The sequence below is a fragment of the Pleurodeles waltl genome, chromosome 3_2 (genome assembly GCF_031143425.1).
Source record: "Pleurodeles waltl isolate 20211129_DDA chromosome 3_2, aPleWal1.hap1.20221129, whole genome shotgun sequence".
In the NCBI taxonomy this organism is placed as follows: Eukaryota; Metazoa; Chordata; class Amphibia; order Caudata; family Salamandridae; genus Pleurodeles; species Pleurodeles waltl.
In genome coordinates this window covers 188,453,766-188,475,606 of record NC_090441.1, presented here as the reverse complement: position 1 = coordinate 188,475,606, position 21,841 = coordinate 188,453,766, and the positions used below count along the sequence as shown (strand labels likewise).

The 21,841-nt window shown below is 42.9% G+C and overlaps 1 protein-coding gene across 2 annotated transcripts in view; it reads left to right on the top strand.

Moving 5' to 3' along the window:
* Positions 1–21,841, top strand: part of TTLL4 (tubulin tyrosine ligase like 4) — a 322,322-nt gene that overhangs the window by 239,973 nt on the left and 60,508 nt on the right. For both annotated transcript variants that reach the window (XM_069227141.1, XM_069227142.1), the window contains exons 14-15: positions 9,480–9,614; positions 18,276–18,413. In XM_069227141.1, the coding sequence (XP_069083242.1) occupies positions 9,480–9,614; positions 18,276–18,413 (273 nt within the window). The remainder of the gene's footprint in view (positions 1–9,479; positions 9,615–18,275; positions 18,414–21,841) is intronic.

Sequence of the window (21,841 nt, the reverse complement as noted above, 5' to 3'; positions counted from 1 at the left end):
GTCTGTAGGAATGGGCCCATTCCGTGTTTTTAACCTTTCTCTCTGGTGGAGTGAATCTCCTCTCTGTGTATACAACTGCTGACTGGCATCATAAGGTCTTTTGGGGGAAGACTCTGGGCCTGATTAAGAGTTTGGCAGAGAGGTTACTCCGTCACGTTTGTGACGTTCGCCGTATTACAATCCCATTATAGCCTGTGTGAATCATAACACGGCAGATGGGATATCCATGACATTTGTGACAGAGTAACCCATCCGTCAAACTCATAATCAGGCCCTCTGTCATGCTGGAGATAGATAGCCAGCTAATGATGCCTCCGTAAGAGCGTCGGCATGCTCTCCATTTTTATCTTTCTGCTGTTGAGGTCTAGAATAGTAGAAACATACTGAAACTCTGTGCAAACAAGATGGAAGTCTTAATTCTCGACCAGCAGAGTCTGCGGTACCCTGCCTTTTGGCTAAGATGAGCTCCCTGTTCCTAAATCAGGTTAAAAGCCTTACATTTTGCTTTGATGAGGAGTTACTTATATGGGACGGGGAACACTTAAGTTTCTACCAGAGAACGCTTTTAAGAAAGATCCTTCCAACTGGTGTGGGAGCAGAAATTCTATCAAGTATAAATTATGTTAATGTTTTTTCCACTTAGGTTTGCCTTCTAGGGGATTTCGTAAATTGCATGGCTGTTCAGAACATGGCAGTCAGGCTTCTTTAAAGCCTGTAGAAATGTCACCACTTGTCTCAGGTTTACATTTTAAAGTTTCTTTGGTCACAAGACTAGCTGTATCCGCTTGAGAATTCAACAAATCACTCCCTTCCCAGAATCATTTCTCCTACCCACAGTCACATCCAGACCTATCACCCTTCTAAACACTGGGCAGCTGTGGATATCCACTCTGCTCAGACTTGGATTGTGGGTTCCCTCGTTCCCATTAAAATCAAACTTTCCTTACCCGATTACCAGTGTCTTTGACAAAACACTATTTGTGCCATTCCCTGGGGATGCGCCCCCATTTTCCTTTCATGTCTATATGTCCCCATTGGTACAAGTTATAAGATAGCACCAAATGCAGTCTTAATTGACTTAGTCACCCTGTACTATTCATGACTTGGAAAAACTCCAGAAATTGTTTTCAGAACGGAAACTTGAACCTTAACAACCTAAGTTTGTTCAGGGCAACCTATTGTCCAAAATCAGAGGGACCAATTCTCTCAGCTTTTCTTGAAGAGACCAATGAAGAAAGATTATTTATTTAAGTCCTGTATAGCACGGACCTCATCTGGGTGACACCAGAACGTTTTACCGTTGTTACAACAAAAATCACATTATGGGAAAATCATAGTTTTCTGTTCCACGATATTACAAGATTACATTGTCTTGACCGTACATAGGGCTTAGAATACATAATAAGGAATGGATTTTTTTAGTGTGTAAGTTGTTAGTGGTGTTTACTTTTCGTCATTAGAATGATGAAGGACTGAACTGCTGAGGCAGATAGTATCCTTTGTCTGATGGATACTGATACTTCCGTAGGGCTTGCCCCACTTCTATCCAGTAAAGTGTCTGAAACTCTCCAGCCGCCCTCATAAGTATAAACTTAAGTACCAATCCCTAAGCAGCTAAAAACATTTTCTCATACATTTAGTCTTCCCTCTAGCTCACCACTGCTATGCAGCACCTTAACACTGACTGCATGTTTTTATCTACCATGCTAAATGTTTTCAATCACGGATTTGTCATTACCCAGTTATGTATATCATAAAAGATGGAAAATAGAAGTTAAAATATACTTTTTTTCAAAATGTGTTGCTCAAATGCCACAAAACGAATTTTCTTTTGTAGTTCTATATACGGCCTTGTACAGATTTTCAAAGCGCACCTCTACAGTTCTCCATAGTGCACTGCTTCAGTTTCTAAACACTGTAAATAAGATATTACTATTTCCAAGGTTAATGCATCAGTTTGTCACCCTGGGAAGGAATGAAAGGCTGAGGGTGCCTTCCGGGAACTTAACTTCATGATACTCAAATCCTTCTGGATGGTAGCGGAGAGTTAATTCACCAAGCTATCTTTAAATGTCAAATGGTGCTTTTGCTTAAGCTACAGAGTACCATCGTGAAAGATGTTTCCAATGGCTACTTTTTAGTCACAGATTCCTCACCTTGTGAATCATTCCATGCACCAAACTGGATCTGGAAATAATTTCAGTAGCTCCTGAGTGCCAGTAGGTGGCACATCGGCCTCCATCTCTCCTCCAGACATGGCAACACAGAGCTAGATGTAGGCATCACCCCTGCGCACTGACACCAGCTCATCCTTTTCATCTCCTGCGTCTCCATCCACCCACCCATCATACACACAGTTTAATAGTTCTTTACTTAAGATTTGTTATGTTATGAGGTCTGTCTTTGCTGAGGCAGCAAGCCCAACTCGGAATCCTGCACACTCCTCATGCAGCTGAAAGTCATCCGGGAGGAACAAGCTCAACTTTTTCTGAGTACAAGTTGAGGTGCCGTTCCATGGTCTGTTCAACCTAATCAGGTAAGTCTAAAACAAAATCTTGGGAGAAGTCGAAAAAACGATGCATAAAGTCAAGCAAAGCTCTTTGACTTCTCACCTCTTCCCCTCCAGGAAGAGTCTGTACTTTAAAGAATTCACTCAAGCTAGCTTTGATATCAAACTCTGATCTGGTTCTGGTTTTGGAGCTAATCTTCCCTTAGTTACATGTGCCATTGCACACCCTGCAGCAAAAAACAGCCTTTAAAAAGGCTATCCTACATGCAGCTCTTTATAATGGCTCTAGAATTCTCTGCCTCTCCTCTTGGTTCTCCAGTTGGATTTCTACAAGTGTGTCTATACGAGGTAGATTGTCTCTGCATCAGCCTGTAGCCCCTCTGGCAGTACAGCATGCTTTAACTCCTTTAATGCTAGCTCTGCTGGATATTTTCTTTAGTGCCACCCTTGGCTCCCGAGTCGCCAGTATGGGTCACACTCTTCTCCAAAGTCAGCATGCTAGGCGCACCCTGTTCCACTCTACATGATCAAAATAACCCAATCTCAGTTGGCGAGATGATCTTCTGCTCCTTTGGCTTGCCAGCAATGTTTCGGGAGGATGGAGGCCTCCTTTGACTCTGGTTCTCTAAAAGGTCTTGTGCATGTACCTCATGATCAAGACAGTGATGTGGAGGCAGACCACTTGCTCCCACCTTATTGTGATCTCCAAAATGCAAGTGGTTCAAACTGTGTTAGAGACTGTTGGGACAGAATAGTTGTCTGCATGGTAATGGACGTGTACCCATGCCCTGCGTCTCTAACAGTACTGTTGTCTGGGTACCTAATGCTGATTTTTTGTTGTCCTAGAAAAACACGGATCATGCATGTCGCCATGACATAGGCCTGTCTCACGGATTGCGGTCTTGTTGGACCGTGAGGGGAGACCAAAGCACTATTTTAATAGTGGTGGAAGGCTACTGCCTTCACCAGGAGTTAAGCAGGTCCTTCTTAAACTGTCACTGGAGTGAGACCTACCAGCTCAGTGTATTAAAGCTCCCCTTCTGTATGCTTAATTTACCCTTGACCTGCATCAGTTAGATGTAAAGCACTGCGGAGCGCAGGAGTGGTTACTCTGCGAAGGAGTGGTGAGACTGCGCTGGATGTGTGTGTGCCTGGGAAGGGTGCAATACAGGTATAGAGAAGTGCTGAGCAGTGTGTGCATGGGGAGTGCATATATTGTGTGTAGGTATACTTGTGAGGAGTACATTACATGATGGATGTAGTTCTGAGCAGTGTATGCGTGATGAATGAGTGTTCTGGGTGGATGTGTACTTGCAAGAAATATAACACATGAAGGGAAAAGTGTTATGCGAAGCGTGCATGGTGAATGTGTGATAGCAGTGTGTTCTTGCAAGTGGCACATCATGACACAATACAGAGAGGATGCAGTACTGAGCAGCACACGCATAGTGAATGTGTGCTGATTGTATGTGTGCCTAGGATAACAGAATGCATGAAGGTAACCGTACTGGTTAGTGTGTGTACTAAGTGTATACACTGAGTGCAATTGTGCTTTTAATTGTCCATTACATGGAGGACACTGGGTTCCATTTTGTGAAGACATGATGAGGTAGAGGCATCCCCCAATACACATTTCTGGGTTGCTGCATTTATGCGAGCTGGGAGGGACACACTGGAGGAGGTAGAACGAGGTACCACGAGGTACCACCTATACACTTCAAAGGGTGCTCCTTGATTCGGTGAGATCACAAGGGACTGGACACATCTCAGAAGGAAGATGGGGCTGATAAGAGAACCACGAAGAGTAGGGCTGTCAGGACATATCACTGTGGCTGACATCCAGACACTCCCGTGGCCTGTGTTGTAGGAATATCAGCTTTGGAGTCTCTCCTGCTGTGACAGGCAGCCTTTCAAGAGGAAGAGGGAGACAAGGGTGTACTTCCAAATAAGCAGAACCCCAACATAAAAACTTAAAAAGACTCTCACCTTAAATCACATTTTGTTGGCTGGAAATTAACTATAAGATGGTGAGGTTGAGACCCCAAAATTTTTATTTTTCCAAGCAGCCAGGCAAGCTGTGCGAGGAGTGGAAAACTCTACAAGACTTGTGCCTGTGACCAGGACTGGGAAGCCAAGGCCTATTAATCTCTCTGCTGGGTGAGGGGCAATCTCCCCGGAAAACCAAGACCCCCTGCTTTGGAGTCTGGAGCACCAGCGCCTGCCTGCTTGCCAAGACCAGTGTTCCCTGGGAGGGAGAGGAGAGCGTTGGAGGGAGCAGGGCCAGCTGGTAGCCCAGTCGAGTGGATTCCTGTTTGTAGGAGACGGCTGTTGCACCGATTGGTTGTTGCCCGTGTGCCGATTGCAGCCAGCAGCCCCGTTTGCTGAGGATATAGTTGTGAGTGGAGTGCCGTGCAGGACGATTGAAGCCTGTGCGGTGCTGGTTGCAAAGACCGTGTGTGTAAGGATGGGTCACAGTGAAAATTATTGCTGAAAATTGCCTTGTACAATGTGCCATCCTTATTTTGCGAGTAGGTATCCTGTTACCGACTCGCAAAATAGGGACTGTGATATGCTGTTAGGAAGGGGCGTTCTAGGAGAGTCTATTCCTAAGTGCGACTCGCAGGCACACGTATGATTGTTTTGTGAGCATGATTGCGGTCGCAAAACAATCACAGTTCACACTAATCTCAAACTGGTGTTAACCCATTCGCAAACGGGAAGGGGTCCCCATGGGACCCCTTTCCCTTTGTGAATGGTAGTAAAAATGTTTTTTCAGAGCAGACCCTACTCTGGGGAAAAAATGAATAGAAAACTTTTCATTTTTATTTTGGAAATGCATAAGCAGTCACAGACATGGTGGTCTGCTGACACAGCAGGCCAGCATCCCTGTGAGTGCGTCCATTCCCAAATGGATAGCAAATTGCCACGTGAATATTGAGGCAGGTCCTATGTGACCCATTTGGGAATTGCTAACAGTTTGGTTAACACTGTTGTACATTTTATTTTGCGACTCGCAAACAAATCGCAAATTGTGAGTCGCAAAACAAAAGGTAATACATCTTGCCCCAAATCTGGGAGCGATGTGAAAATCACTTTCCATTCCAGGTGACCATATGATACAGCTACAATTGTATTTCTTCCTGTGCTTCCTCTGCAACTGGAAACGGTTCTATGTAGGTTAAGCTTGTCCTGTGTTGCATTGCCTTCAGCCATTGCTATGTCCTGTAGTGCAGTGGGCCCCTGAAAAAGGCTTGAAAGAATTAAGCCAGCAGCCCCACTGCCCTTGCTACATATCTTGGCAAAATCTTGGGTTTTGTCAGGGTCCTCCTCGGGTCTTGTCTGATGAGATCTTCCTCTCCAGGAGTTTGTTTTGCTTGAACCTATTCTATGACCAGTCCCAGGAAGGTTGTGTACTGACTGGGATTTAGATCCAATTTTTATCATTGATTACAAAGGCCAGGCCTTGTAGGAGTGTCACTGATTTGAAGTTGCCAAAGCGGGGTGGTTGCAGACTAATACATGAGCTATGCAACCTAGATAAACAACATGAATCTTTCTTTCTCTGAGGAACTCTACCACCAGCTGTACGTTTATATGAAACACTATGGTGTGGTGAATTCCTGCACATTTTTGACTGCTCATTGATCCATGTCCTCCTTGGCCAGAAACAGATTGCTGACAAAACCCAGTGGTTGGATCCTGACAGGTGAAATTGCTCTCTTGGACTGCAGTCTTTTTGGTCTATCTGGAGGCATTGGGGTTTCAAGATAACTATTGAGTGTCACTGTTATCTGGGCAAATCATTCAATTCAGCTAACCTTCCACCTACTTTTCACAGTAAGAAGGGAGCATATACTCCTTGAATCCACTTATTGGACGATTCAGCTCCCTAAGTGATCTCCAACATATTCTGCATCTGAAATTACCTCTGGATGTAAAGAATTCTTCAAAGCATAATGGATCTTGCCACTGACATCTGTGAGAGCTTTGGTATTGCTATTGGCTGGAAGTACACCTTCTGTCTAGCCCAGCTCTGCCAAAAATCTGGGAGCCACAGATCCTTTTAATAGACACTTGGGGTTTATCCAGGGAAGCAAAACTGGATACAAATTTCCTGAAGGAAAGGTTCCCCAAAAAGGCACGCTTCGGTTACAGGACACATCTGAAGTTGGCAAGATCACCAAGTTTGAGGGAGCTACACCTTTCAGTGTAAAGGATCTCCAGTGGAATAAGCATTCCTGACTCATTGGCCTCCTCCACCATAACAAGATTTTTTGTTGGAGGACCGTCTAGGTGTTTGCCCTGGCATGAACACCAGGACTTATCTATGCCCTTGAATCCTGGAAAAAATTGGCTGAGATGGTAAGCCACGGAACCATCGGTCACAGGGGTTTGGGCAACCTTCCCCTCCAATGTGACACAGGGTAGTCTGCATGTAATGTTCCTTTTTACCACATTGTCTAACAGTTTCCCAAGTTGCCACCACGTCTCCTTGCAGGTGAGACATCACCTGGGTCTTGTCGAACCACCTTTTCTTATTGGGGGTGGGGGTTCTCATTTTCTTGGCACTTTGAGCCTGAGACTGGACTCCACTGTCTAGAATCAGTAGGTTCCTTGTCAGAATCCCCTTGGGAATCGTGTGTCCCAAACTATGTTGGGCATGTGTGGGGACGTAAAGGGATGAAAGAGAGAGGGTAGCTAGAACAGCTGCCTTAGGCTCTTGGAATGGATCTAGGGTAAACCTAGATTCTGAAAGCTGTGTAAGCCTGTCAGATTTGTCCTCAAAGTTTCTCGTTTACGTTTGGCATGTTTCTTGGTGTGAGTCGGCCTTATAGGTCTTTGGGGTTTACTGGGTCCCATAAGGAATCTTCAGGCTGCACTAATGGAGGGTTTCTGGTTGGCAAGATGCCAACATCACGTTACTTTCTAGTGGGTGCAAGGGCGCTTCTCACTGCCTTTGTGACAAAGGTGTCCACTGCCTCAGAGTGGAGGTACATATTGTGCAGCAGAAGCAGCTCAGGCTTCAATGGACACAATCTCAGGTCATATGTGAAATAATCATATGGTTCTCAAGATGAAAGGATTCTGTACTTTATTTAAAAAAAAAAAAAGTCTGACAGTTTATCAACCAATGAATTTTCAGATGTTTATTTTTTAATAAAGTACAGAACCTTCTATTCTTAAGAACCTCATGGTTACTTCAAGGAGGCCTTCAAGAATTAGTCCACAATATTTTTTTTTTAATGTGTGTTCGGTGAATCCCGCAAGTGTGTGGGACTCTTCAATGCTAGTAATTTCAATGGTGATTTCTCTGGGGAACTAGTATTTGTAATGACTTTGTTTATAGAAGCCTGTACTGTGCCTCTTTCATAAATAGGACGCTGCACTAGAAAAGTTTGCTTACCTTGTGCAGTTCTGTGTCATCTTGGAATAGTGCAACTCCCTGGTGGGGTTGAGCAAGGCTTGGACAAGACCGCCATGTGGTACTCAGTTAGGTCTTTGCCAAATGGCACCAGGACTTCAGAAGTTAAAAGCCCAGGCTGCAGGAACCAACTACAAAAGGATTGCAAACATTTTATAAGCCACAATCTCAAACCAAGGCAATCACTGGCATTGAGGAAAATAGGTTTGAGTACACAAGATGCAAATATTTTTTGGCAGCCCAGCTGATGTTAACATTTGAACTGTTCTCTAGGAAACTGAAAGCACAGGCCACATATGGTGTTGGTATTGTTTGATAGACAACCTTAATACTTACTGGTTGCCTGGGCAAGGCAGATCTCCAAAGTTGCATTTATTTACAACATCACATGCCGCTTATAAAAGTCTGGGATGACCTGCCCTGAATTAAGTGCATACTGTCTTTCCACTCCCCATTTACCCCAATACATCATAATTCTGACTTGATACATGCTCTTCAAGCAACAGTTTGATAATTGACTGTAAAATACCAAAATACCTTTTCCGAAATTAAGTCAATTGATGTGTGCCAAAAAGAATTTAGAGTGGGGGGGAAAGGGAAGGAATGAGATACTTACAGTTGGGTATAGGCTACTTGGTCCTGCGAGTAATGCATCAGGGACCAGAGAATTAGCCCTATTTGAGAAATTACTCCAAAGACATGACTCCACCAAAGACTTATTAACCAACACTATGCAGTGTTAAAACCAGGAAGGTCATTTATGAACCAGATGGCAGAGATGACTGGTAAAGAAATAGTGATTGAAGGCTGGGAAAAATTATGATGTCCTATATTGAAAATAATCTGCCATTTACAAGGAAGGGAATTCTAGTTGAAATTCAGATACAACTGGTACACAATCGCCTGGTAAATTAGAGTATACCTTCAGACAAGAGATAAATGTGGTAGCTGCTGTGGATCAGAAGGCACAACACCCCACATCTGGAGGACTTGCCCAGTCATAGAGACAAACTGGAAAAAAATCCTAAATTACTTAGACAATGGACTTTCCAGTCACAAGAGACCAGATAGTAGTAATTTCAGGTATGTAATGGTGAATCGGGAATGTCCCCCGAATAAAGATTAGACATCTTTGTTTGGCGATGAATGAAGAGCAACTAGGAAGGGATAAACCAGTGGTCCAAATCGAAGGAACGTCTGGTTAAGAAGAATTAAGATTACTGATGCATTACATATCAAAACCAATAAAATGTTATAAAAGAGGAACTGATGTTAGTGCCAGGTGGTGCTTGTATCCTCCTCCGTATTGTTATTCTGGGAGGTAGGATTGAAAACTGTCTCCACCTGCTCGCTCACAGGAGCTATTGTAAGACTTTCCAGATCCTGTCTGGTGCCTCTTAAAATACACAAGGTAAGTAATCTGCAGTTGGAGTATATATGAGACATCGCGTTACCAATGGTAAATGACTTATTTGTTGTTCATAAAGGAGCACTGAAAAGGCAGTCCTGTTATCCTGTCGCTAAGAAGCCATGTCTTTGCTTTCACAGGTCTGAGCCCTATGTGAATAGTTTTGCAAAGATGTATCTGCGACGACCCTACTGCTGCCATGAGCTGTTTGGTTTCGATATCATGCTGGATGAAAATCTCAAGCCATGGATCCTGGAAGTTAACATATCACCAAGGTAGCGCATCACTCGATTAGTTTTCTTACTGTGAACTGGATTTAATACCTTCACCACTGCAACAACCGCTTTGTTAGTGAGATTAGATGGGATTGAATTTGTCCTGTTAAATTGAGACCGGGCCTAAAAGACCAACAGATGTGGCATTGGGCTCTATATTGAAAGCAGGTGACCTGGCGCATTCAGAGTGGGCCCTGTGACAAATTAACTTACATTATCACTGCATGTCAGCAGTCGAAGAACTGGTTTGAACAGGTTGACGTTTAATAGCTCATGAAGGTCAGATAGTTGGAATGGCACATAAGAGCCTGAGACCTTATATTCTGTGAGGTCTATCACTGTGCATTAGATACTGGAATTTCAGTTGGGGATGGATCTGTGATCTCATAAAGGTGTGTGTTTGCACAGGCCTATTTTTATGTGACACCACTTTCTAAAGCAGAAGTATTTAACTTAAAATGTCTCAAGTAGTGCATGTCTCAAGTGTACCAATTGTAGGACATGCATTAACCCTTGACGATTCCGAGTTGAAAGCTAGTGCTTTAGCAAGTGGAGGTTTGAAAAAACAGTGGGCACATATTTGCTTTGCCTGAATGCCCACCTTTTAGGATATATTTCTTGATCCCTGCTTAATGAGAATGCTTTTGTGGTTACCAAGGTCTCTTGCTCCAACATAGTTATCTTTGAAGGATCGTCCTTAAATGAAATTGATATATAGCAGAATCTTTTGCCACTTAAGTGCGATCCCCTTTATATATACAGACTTCATTTAAAAAACATTTTGATGAAAGCGTAGAGGTGATTGCTTCATGTGTGATGTATGAGTCAATACAATGATGTCACTACGCAAAAGAAGCAACATGCAGGTAAGTAAATTAAGAAAGTGTTCTCTGCATAGAGTTGAGAGCAGAACTCACCATGCCTCTTTAGGAACTGCATGCTTTACCCAGTCTCATCATTCAGCCATTTTTTTCTGTTCACTGATGTAAGGAAATGCCTCCTTGGCATGGTTGCCCCCTGACTTTTTGCCTTTGCTGATGCTATGTTTACAATTGAAAGTGTGCTGAGGCCTGCTAACCAGGCCCCAGCACCAGTGTTCTTTCCCTAACCTGTACTTTTGTATCCACAATTGGCAGACCCTGGCATCCAGATAAGCCCCTTGTAACTGGTACTTCTAGTACCAAGGGCCCTGATGCCAAGGAAGGTCTCTAAGGGCTGCAGCATGTCTTATGCCACCCTGGAGACCTCTCACTCAGCACAGACACACTGCTTGCCAGCTTGTGTGTGCTAGTGAGGACAAAAACGAGTAAGTCGACATGGCACTCCCCTCAGGGTGCCATGCCAGCCTCTCACTGCCTATGCAGTATAGGTAAGACACCCCTCTAGCAGGCCTTACAGCCCTAAGGCAGGGTGCACTATACCATAGGTGAGGGTACCAGTGCATGAGCATGGTACCCCTACAGTGTCTAAACAAAACCTTAGACATTGTAAGTGCAGGGTAGCCATAAGAGTATATGGTCTGGGAGTCTGTCAAACACGAACTCCACAGCACCATAATGGCTACACTGAAAACTGGGAAGTTTGGTATCAAACTTCTCAGCACAATAAATGCACACTGATGCCAGTGTACATTTTATTGCAAAATACACCCCAGAGGGCACCTTAGAGGTGCCCCCTGAAACTTAACCGACTGTCTGTGTAGGCTGACTAGTTCCAGCAGCCTGCCACACTAGACATGTTGCTGGCCCCATGGGGAGAGTGCCTTTGTCACTCTGAGGCCAGTAACAAAGCCTGCACTGGGTGGAGATGCTAACACCTCCCCCAGGCAGGAGCTGTAACACCTGGCGGTGAGCCTCAAAGCCTCACCCCTTTGTCACAGCCCAGCAGGGCACTCCAGCTTAGTGGAGTTGCCCGCCCCCTCCGGCCACGGCCCCCACTTTTGGCGGCAAGGCTGGAGGGAACAAAGAAAGCAACAAGGAGGAGTCACTGGCCAGTCAGGACAGCCCCTAAGGTGTCCTGAGCTGAAGTGACTCTAACTTTTAGAAATCCTCCATCTTGCAGATGGAGGATTCCCCCAATAGGGTTAGGATTGTGACCCCCTCCCCTTGGGAGGAGGCACAAAGAGGGTGTACCCACCCTCAGGGCTAGTAGCCATTGGCTACTAACCCCCCAGACCTAAACACGCCCTTAAATTTAGTATTTAAGGGCTACCCTGAACCCTAGAAAATTAGATTCCTGCAAACTACCAGAAGGACTGCCTAGCTGAAAACCCCTGCAGAGGAAGACCAGAAGACGACAACTGCCTTGGCTCCAGAAACTCACCGGCCTGTCTCCTGCCTTCCAAAGAACTCTGCTCCAGCGACGCCTTCCAAGGGACCAGCGACCTCTGAATCCTCTGAGGACTGCCCTGCTTCGAAAAAGACAAGAAACTCCTGAGGACAGCGGACCTGCTCCAAAAAGACTGCAACTTTGTTTCAAGGAGCAGCTTTAAAGACCCCTGCAACTCCCCGCAAGAAGCGTGAGACTTGCAACACTGCACCCGGCGACCCCGACTCGGCTGGTGGAGAACCAACACCTCAGGGAGGACCCCCGGACTACTCTCCGACTGTGAGTACCAAAACCTGTCCCCCCTGAGCCCCCACAGCGCCGCCTGCAGAGGGAATCCCGAGGCTTCCCCTGACCGCGACTCTCTGAAACCTAAGTCCCGACGCCTGGAAAAGACCCTGCACCCGCAGCCCCCAGGACCTGAAGGACCGGACTTTCTCTGGAGAAGTGACCCCCAGGAGTCCCTCTCCCTTGCCCAAGTGGAGGTTTCCCCGAGGAAGCCCCCCCCTTGCCTGCCTGCAGTGCTGAAGAGATCCGTTGATCTCTCATAAACTAACATTGCAAACCCGACGCTTGTTTCTACACTGCACCCGGCCGCCCCCGCGCTGCTGAGGGTGAAATTTCTGTGTGGGCTTGTGTCCCCCCCGGTGCCCTACAAAACCCCCCTGGTCTGCCCTCCGAAGACACGGGTACTTACCTGCCAGCAGACCGGAACCGGGGCACCCCCTTCTCTCCATTCTAGCCTATGCGTTTTGGGCACCACTTTGAACTCTGCACCTGACCGGCCCTGAGCTGCTGGTGTGGTGACTTTGGGGTTGCTCTGAACCCCCAACGGTGGGCTACCTTGGACCAAGAACTGAACCCTGTAAGTGTCTTACTTACCTGGTAAAACTAACAAAAACTTACCTCCCCCAGGAACTGTGGAAATTGCACTAAGTGTCCACTTTTGAAACAGCTATTTGTGAATAACTTGAAAAGTATACATGCAATTGAAATGATTCAAAGTTCCTAATGTACTTACCTGCAATACCTTTCAAACAAGATATTACATGTTAAATTTGAACCTGTGGTTCTTAAAATAAACTAAGAAAAGATATTTTTCTATAACAAAACCTATTGGCTGGATTTGTCTCTGAGTGTGTGTACCTCATTTATTGTCTATGTGTATGTACAACAAATGCTTAACACTACTCCTTGGATAAGCCTACTGCTCGACCACACTACCACAAAATAGAGCATTAGTATTATCTATTTTTACCACTATTTTACCTCTAAGGGGAACCCTTGGACTCTGTGCATGCTATTCCTTACTTTGAAATAGCACATACAGAGCCAACTTCCTACAACTGATCAATAATCCCAGAATGCTACTATATTTTTCCTTTTCAAAAGAGCTTGTATATTTTATATTATCTTTTATTGGCGTTTTTATATGTAGCAATACGACAAAAGAAAATACGAAAACTATATATTCAAAACAAACACTAGTGTATGCAATGCTCTGAAAATATTTGTTACAAATTATAAATCGGTTCATGTTTGTTCTTGTTTGGAGGATGTGAAGTTACTGTAGGTAACAAGCAAATTGCAGGTCTCAAATATTCATCATTTTTCCCCATCTCTATATTCTATCCATTTTCCCAAATCTTTTGACGTTTCTGTGGGCATCCTTGTTCCATAATACTGCTTGTGTCTTAACTGGCTTTTGTTGCTAAATACTGGTTGGCATGTCTTCCAGTTTCTGGACAATATCTTTCCCACAACCAACTCCACTTCAATGGGGCATGTGTGTATCCCTCATTTTCAGGCATATTTAGGAGCGACGTGCTTGGATTCAGGTCTGTTGGGCAGCCCAGAGCAATGGTGAATCTGTCTACCATACCTGCTCAAAAAGGGTCCATAATTCTAAAGAACTAAACCCTGTGGCAAAAGGCTCCGCTCTTTATTTTGCATCTGAGGCAGGTTAGGACATTGCATTTGCCACAACTGCTGTGGAGTTACATAAATCCTGTGTAAATATGTGAATTGTATTATATGATATCTTGTTGAAATTGCCAGTCTATAGGCACCGTTAGTGCAAAAGTTCGTTCTCCACCATTCATCTTCCAGAGGTCCCAGAGCCCTTTCCCCTGCCTTCCTCAATGTATCGAGCAGGTCTGGCTCATTTATGATGAGCGTTATGTATATTGTGGATATTCTGCCTATCAGCTGTAATTAAGAGATAGTGGTTTTGGCCTCCAGTGAATTATAGGCAGGGGCTTCATCAGTGAAGCTGGGTATGGTGATTCTGAGTTGTAGTTAGCGAAAGAATTGGGACTACAAGAGTCTAAATTCCTTGTGTATCTCTGCAAATATTTTGCTTGAGTTGAGGTAGAATCAAGATGCTCAGGTGATCCCATCCTATCCTTTGAAGACTTCTGTGGCAGTAAATAGGGGGAAGTGATTCATCGTCCAAAGTGGAGATTCCCTCTTGATTGTGTTGTCCCTGGCTATTTGTGTAGGGTAGGCCCTCCTTGATTCTAGTGCTACTGTATTTGCAGTGGTGGTATTAGTCTAGGGTTGAGGGGCTCTGTGTGTATATCATGAACTGGAGAGGTATCGTCCACATTTCTCTTATCTATGCTGGGTCCATTGCAGAACCAAAAACCTAGTTGTTAATCACCTCTAGGTAGGTGAGTCTCTAGTAAGATATAGAATACACCATGGTCAATCCCCGTCACAGGTGGGTTTACAGCATTCTGTCACATCCACTCTTGGGTATCCATCCTGACACAGAAAGGACCTTATTGTTGAATTCTTGGCTGGGAGTCAGTTTGGGTAAGTCGGGAGAGTAGTTCTGATTAAGGCTACTCTGCTTATAAGAGGTACTGGACCAATGTAGACTGCCTTTACTAGTAAAAGGATTGGATAAGAAAGGGTTCTACCCTATTTACCCCAACATACCTGGGTAAGTTAAAGCAAAAACAAGTGGTATAATAGTAGGGAAGAATACAATCATCAATATCAAAATGAAACTATAAACCAGTCATTGAAACCGCAATTTGATTACACTTTCTCAATTCATTATGTTTTAATCAAATGAAAAAATAGCCTATACACCATTTTGGACATACTGCAAACATTATTACACATATAATACAAAAAAAACATTCATAATACATATAATACTTCAATCATCTCCTATCAAAAAAGAAAAATGTGATTATAGACAATACTTAAAATGTTAATCCACATAAGAGAGATGGTTGCATCATGTACACATCTCCACACCACCACTACTTATGTTCATACTTGAAGATGTGTAGCCTAAGGTTTCCTTATAGGTTGTGTTTAGTAGTCCTCACAACCTCTCCTTAAATGTAAAAGGTAGATGCTTTTCGGCCCCCTTTAATTATGGGCCTCATCAGGACTATCAGAGAGAGAAGTACCTATTCAATACAAAAAGCGAATTACCAAAAGGACAACTCAAAACTAATGAAAAATCCACCGTGAAAGATCCTATTTAAAACTTATGAATAAAACCATATAACTAAAAAAACACACACTTGTGTCTCCACAGACAGACCTCATCAGTACCATAGTGGCTCACATGTAAAAGGGAGTGATAATCAGTCTCTCTCCTTGGTGACAGACCTATTACACAGTAGCTATATTCCATATATAAATAATTTGTACAGTCTACTCATGTGCTGCCTCACTGGGCCCAGCATGCCAAAACATACACATCTGTATGCCTATGCCTTATAAGCTAGGGTCTGTCATAAACTATTAATCTGTGAAATTCAGATTGCTCCCTAGAAAATAAAAAAAGTCAAAATCAAATATAGACCCTGGCTTTCCACTAAGTTACAGCCAATGCTCCAATATTACCAATCTTAATTCTTTTAACAGCTTACTTGCAATCAAGCATAGATGTCACATTGCGGCTCTTCCGTGGTGCATTTGTATGTGTGCCACCTTATCCGGGACAGACCCCGATCGTTTGTATATTTGAGCCCCCCGTCAGTGGCCTCCACCCATGTCGGTTCCCACCGCGGCACACTCTCATCCCAACGAGACTCCTTTATGGCGGCCATCTTAGAGTAGAGTTAAATATCTCTTCTCTATCCTACCTGGTAGCCATCTGTCTTTGTCTGCATATCATCAGTGGTGGCCATCTTCAAATGGACACCTATCTGGTCGCCTTATTTTACAAACAACTCGCAGATGCCAGAATTTCTCTTTGTCCAACAAACTTTAGTTCCAAACAAAATTAATACTGTAATTTAACACAGATAGTATTGTGATTTAGCACTTAGCCATCAAAACTTGAGAAGAATGTTATAACGTCCGTTAGTGGTGAAAACTATATCCACCTGATCCCTCATGTCTTGGAAGTAAACTATCATTTTAAAATACAGGAGAGGTATCTTGTACACCCATGTGCATCTAATCATCCTATTAGAGGTCTAGGACTTAGTTATGTAAAAACTGTTATAACAATTCATAAAGGTAAAAAATAAAAGGGTCTTCACCATGCTAATTAAATTGTGCACTCATACATATTGGTTAGATAGTCAAAAATAAACATTGTCGTACAAATGAAACATCTAGATCAGGGCCCACATCTCATCCAAATCATTCAGGCCATGTCGCGCTGTTCCATATTCCTCAATAAATCTCGCTTCCATGTTACCCAGACTAGTCGATATAGATCGTCCACTTTGATTTGCATGTAATCCCAGAAGTACTGTCCACCAGATCTCATCTGGCTTGTGGTTAAGTTCACTGTAGTGCTCCACAAGTGGCGCTCCTCTTATTGCACATCTAATTCTTGGTCTGTGTTGCAGAATTCTTGCTTTAAGTAACTGGGACATTTGTCCAATATATATTAACTCGCAGGGGCATTTTATACAGTAAACCATATTTTTGGTGTTCCAATTAGAAAAACATGATTGATAGTGCATTTGTCCATTCAGCATTAGTTCTTCAGTTTCCCTCGTAAACTGGGAGGCCATGCAATTTTTACTTTTATAATGGCTCTGTAAAGGGGGGAGCTGAAGCATCATCCTAAGATCTTTTATCCTTTCCACAGGAAAAGCAGCTTTGACTATGTGTTCACGTAAGTTCTGTGCTTTCTTCAAAGCAAGTTGTGGTTTCTGAATACCCAATCGGGTCAGGATACTCCCGTTTTTTCCAATAATCTTCGTTCGCTTAAGTACTATATGTAATAACACAAGTCAAAGGAGTATTTTCCATACGTTGTCTGGGAGTTAGTAAAGTTTCTCTAGGTGTGAACCATGCCCTTTTGGACGCTGCTTTTACCAATTTTATTGGGTAGCCTCTGTTCACTAGTTTTTTCACCAATTCGTTAGCAGTTTCAAAATAGTCATCTTTTTTGGTGCAGCTCCTCCTAATGCGAAGGAACTGCCCATAAGGTAAGTTTTCTTTCAGAGTTGTAGGATGATCACTAGAAAAATGCAACAAAGTGTTACGGTCAGTTGGTTTCTTGGATAGGCTCTCTTCTAAAGAACCTTCATTTGACATGATCAAAGGTCTAAGAAGTTGATTTTCTTAGCATCGCGATGCATAGTGAATCTGAAATTTAGCATACGTTGGTTTAACCATTCACGAAAGGCTGACAGGGCAGTCCTATCGCCTTCCCAAATCATCAGAATATCCTGTTATTTCTAAAGGGGTTCAAGATTTCTAATACCCATTTCCTTTAAAAAACAAACAAACAAAAAAAAACTCCATAACCAGGTTAGATATCTCCGGTGCAAAGCTGCACCCCATCGCCACTCCCTTGGTTTGTAAATACATGTTCTCCTTGCACATAAAAAAATAGTTTTTCAAGCAGAGGGTGGCTAAAGCAGTTAATTCTGTAGGGATGTTCATCGGAGGTAGTCTAGTATCAAAGACAGACCTAATCACTTCTATAGCCTCATCCTGGGCAATATTGGTATAAAGAGCTTTGATATCAAGTCATCAAAAACTGATTATACTCATTAAATAGTAAGCCTTTAACTTTATTGATAATATCCATTGAATCACAAACGTGTGCCTGAGTTTGGACTACAAAAGGTTTGAGAAAGGTATCAATGTATTGAAATGTCGATGATCCAAAAATGGCAAGAGAAACAGACAATAAATCAGCCCTCCTTCATTTATGCACTATGATTGTGTAAAATGTTCTGCTTCTTTCTTTATACTTTTCCTGAGCTGTGGAAATACCTTTGTGCCAGTAACTGCTGCCTGCTTGGTATGTACGCCTGTTTTCTGCAGTGGCCATGCTTTGATTAATCACAGGGTAAACGGATACAGAACTCATTTGATGTGACTGTTGCTTCTCCACAGCCTCCACTCTAACTCCCCTCTGGACATGAATATCAAGGGGCAGATGATTAGTGACCTTTTGAATCTGGCAGGGTTTGTCCTCCCCAATAAGGATGATGTGACTGCAGAGAGCCCGAGTGCCAGCAGCTCCAGCACCAGGTGAGTGAGTTCTACAAGTTCCTGTTTTGATGGTCCTGTGCACCGAGACCAACATTTTATCCCTTGTGTTGGTTGAATGAAAAAAACACAACAAAGCAATTTACCTTTAGCAAAGAGTCCCAGGCTTGAAGGTTTGTATATTGTATGTGGCGCAGTAATCCTCGAAGGCGGTCGGTGCTCTTTACTATTGCCTTCGCATTACATGTTCTTACGCTAACACAGTAGGAGCTAAAATGGATAACCGATGAGATTGAATTACAAACAGGAGGCTGTCTTTTGCAGATGCAGGTAGCACTAGGCATTGAGGTTGACCTCCAGAGTATCTAAGATATGTCACAGACACATTATTAACTGGTTCTCCTTTATGGTGATCCCATATATTATCCTTCCTTTATGTTCAATTTTTTTATTCGTAGTACATAGATCTGCTCGTTTCATATCCCTATATTGGTTGAGTCCTCAGTCATACCGTGTATTGGTTTGGGTAAACAGTGCCATTCATGTTGAGTCCCATTACCCAATGCTTCACCCTGTGTGTATACCAAAGGCTGGCTGCATCCTTTTCATCTGACCAGAAAACCTTCATGCCCACAATGATGTGTGTGTCAGAAAGCCTCTGACGGGCCCAACAACACTTCATTACTCCCTTCGCATGAGGCATAGCCCCAAAACCAGTCACTGTACTTGACGGATGTTCCCTCTCCATGGACAGCATTACTCTAGATTGTTATTGGTCTGGATTCAGCGCGATCCATCCATATATCTCCTCTACAGGATTTTATTGGCACCTCTCATTATTCCTGGCAGTTGTATCCTCAGTCTTTCCTCATCTGGCCTGCCTGTGTGCAGCCATTCTGTCTTGTCTTTAGTGATCTTACCCTTCAGTGCTCTGAACTGGCTATACTGCTGGTTCTCAGTGCTCTAGCTTGGCCCCTTTAGATGCCACTTCCTACTGAGCATTGGCTGACGAGAAACGCCACTCAGAAGTTACTTTTTCCTTGAATTAGGAAAACTTGTATTGCCATACCGGACACCAGCTTCACGTTCTTTAATAAGGATTCTTCATAACCATTTAACTTCTTCCTCCCATGTGCAAGATTCAAGGGCAGTTTTCAAAATGTAGAGCTAATCTGTGTTTTAAAAGGTACTTTCAAATGGAACTGAATTTTCCAAGTCTCAGAGAGCTTCACTGACAGAAGGATTTCAGTTGTTTAAAAACAGTTTTGAATCTAAAGTCTGCAAATCTAGTCGGGCATGGTAAACATGACTGGAATCTTTTTGATGAAAAAAGTAAAGGAAGTGAGGGACTTTAAGTCAGTCCTGCTTCTGTTTGCTCAGTCTTCCAACACTTCCTTTTCCCTCTGTTGCACGCTCATGGTAGCTCCTCCCCACTCGGTCTTCAATACGCTCTTCACCTTTCTGTTCCACTGTACTTCCGTTAGCTGTAGTAAAGATATGGGCGGAGTCTGCCTTAATGATGTAGAAATGTAAGCACTTGGAAAAATCTCTCTGACCTCACATAAACAGTCTATAAGAAGTAAAATAAAAAGCATTGATTTTAAATTATTAACTGTCTAGAGACATCAAGGTTTTATTCTGCTAGTTGAAAGCTATATGTAATTTCATTCTGAGAGATAGCTACACCCATATTCCTAGTCCATGTAACAGCCAGCTGATCAAAATTAGGTTCTTTATATTTGATAAAAAATGGTTTTTAGACCCCCCCCCCCAGCCCCATTGAGGTACCTTAGTAAAGGAATTTAAAAAATCATTAGTTGTCAAGTTAATCTTTCTGTGCAAAGTCATGCAGCTGTGAATAACTAAAAGAAAAAACAAAACAAAACAAAAAAAGCACGTTGAGGAATTGCAGATCCTCAATCAGTATTATGATAACATCTCTAGCAACCTGACCCAGCATTGCTTGGTCTAAACCTTGCCAACTCCTTAAATAACACTTATGCCCAAATGAGGTGAAATTTGGATTGTAGCCAGGAGAAGTTAGTAAAAGTGAAAATATCACACATAGACTTAATGTCCTGCCATATCTCATAATATATTATCACTGTCTTAAACCTAGTTTAAAATAAGTAATCTCAACCAAGCCTTTCAGCTGCAGTATACCGTGTTCATAGATTTTATAATCCGGAAACTGGCCTAGCAAATGTAGTTCGAGGCGACCCATAGCTGCCGATAAGTGGAAAAAAAGAGAGTACACAGAATATCACTGGAGATTTGGACTAGACATGCTGCCAAAACTAGGAATTAACTGTCCACAATGAATAGCACATCGAGGCTTCTTATACTACCACATAAAATTTCCTCTGCTGGCTTCTACGTTCTTAAAAATATTCTGGCAAAATGAAAGGGAATTGACCTAATCAAATATAAATATTGGGGCAAAAAAATATTCTTCATTAAATTGCATCTTCTAATTAATCCAAGTCTAAGTCGATCCTATTTCTTAAACAGTGCAGTAGAAAGCTTCATGGTTTAATTTCATTTTATGCACAATGCTAATTGCAACCTGTCGGAGAGAGATTAGTGACTATTGGGGTTTTAGCCGGATTTACCTTATGCCTCGGGATACTACTAAACTGCAAAGCAGTCTGCTCAATAGCATTAATGGCTTCTAACAGGCCTGGAGACATAATAGCTACATCATCTGTGTATGCTAAGATCCTTACCACTAATTTATGTTATGTTAGCAACAGGACTGTTGCTAAAAATCTCAAAACCTGAATATAAGGTTCTAAATAAAGAGCTGCAGAGATAAAGAACAGCCTTGCCTTGTCCAATGATTAATGCAAATAACCTCTAATAGAATACCCATACAATTTACATGAGAATTCAGAGAAGAATATACAGCTTTCATATGATATCCAAAAAAAGGCAGAACCAGTACCCATGATAGCCATAATAGCCCATAGGAACTGCCAGGAGAACCTGACAAATGTCTTTTCAGCTTCCAGCAAAACTCTCAAGCTTATCTGCCACCTAAATCCCTGAGGTAGCCAAATTGTTGTGGGAAGTGGTACCTCTTTGAGATATATACTCTCCACCTCACTTGCTGACCCTATGCAGCATGGATTTATATTTTTGAGTCTTCACTAATAAGCAAGATTGGGCCTTACGAGCCACAATCTAATGTGTCCTTATTTTTCCTAAAGGATACTGAAAAATCAGTTTTTCTCCCCTCACGGGACAGTTTTAGCATGACAGAATGCAGCTGAATTAAGAGGTCCAAGCAATACAAAAGTTACCAAAGACCTTCTAGAATTCATTTGGAATTAAGTCTGGACCATTTGCCTTCCCATCTGGGAGCTGAGATGTAGCCTCTACTTCTTGTTGGGCAATACAAGAATTCAGAACAGATTGTTGTTTAACTTTTGTAAGTGGACAGTTTTCACAAAGTTCTCTATTTACTCTGG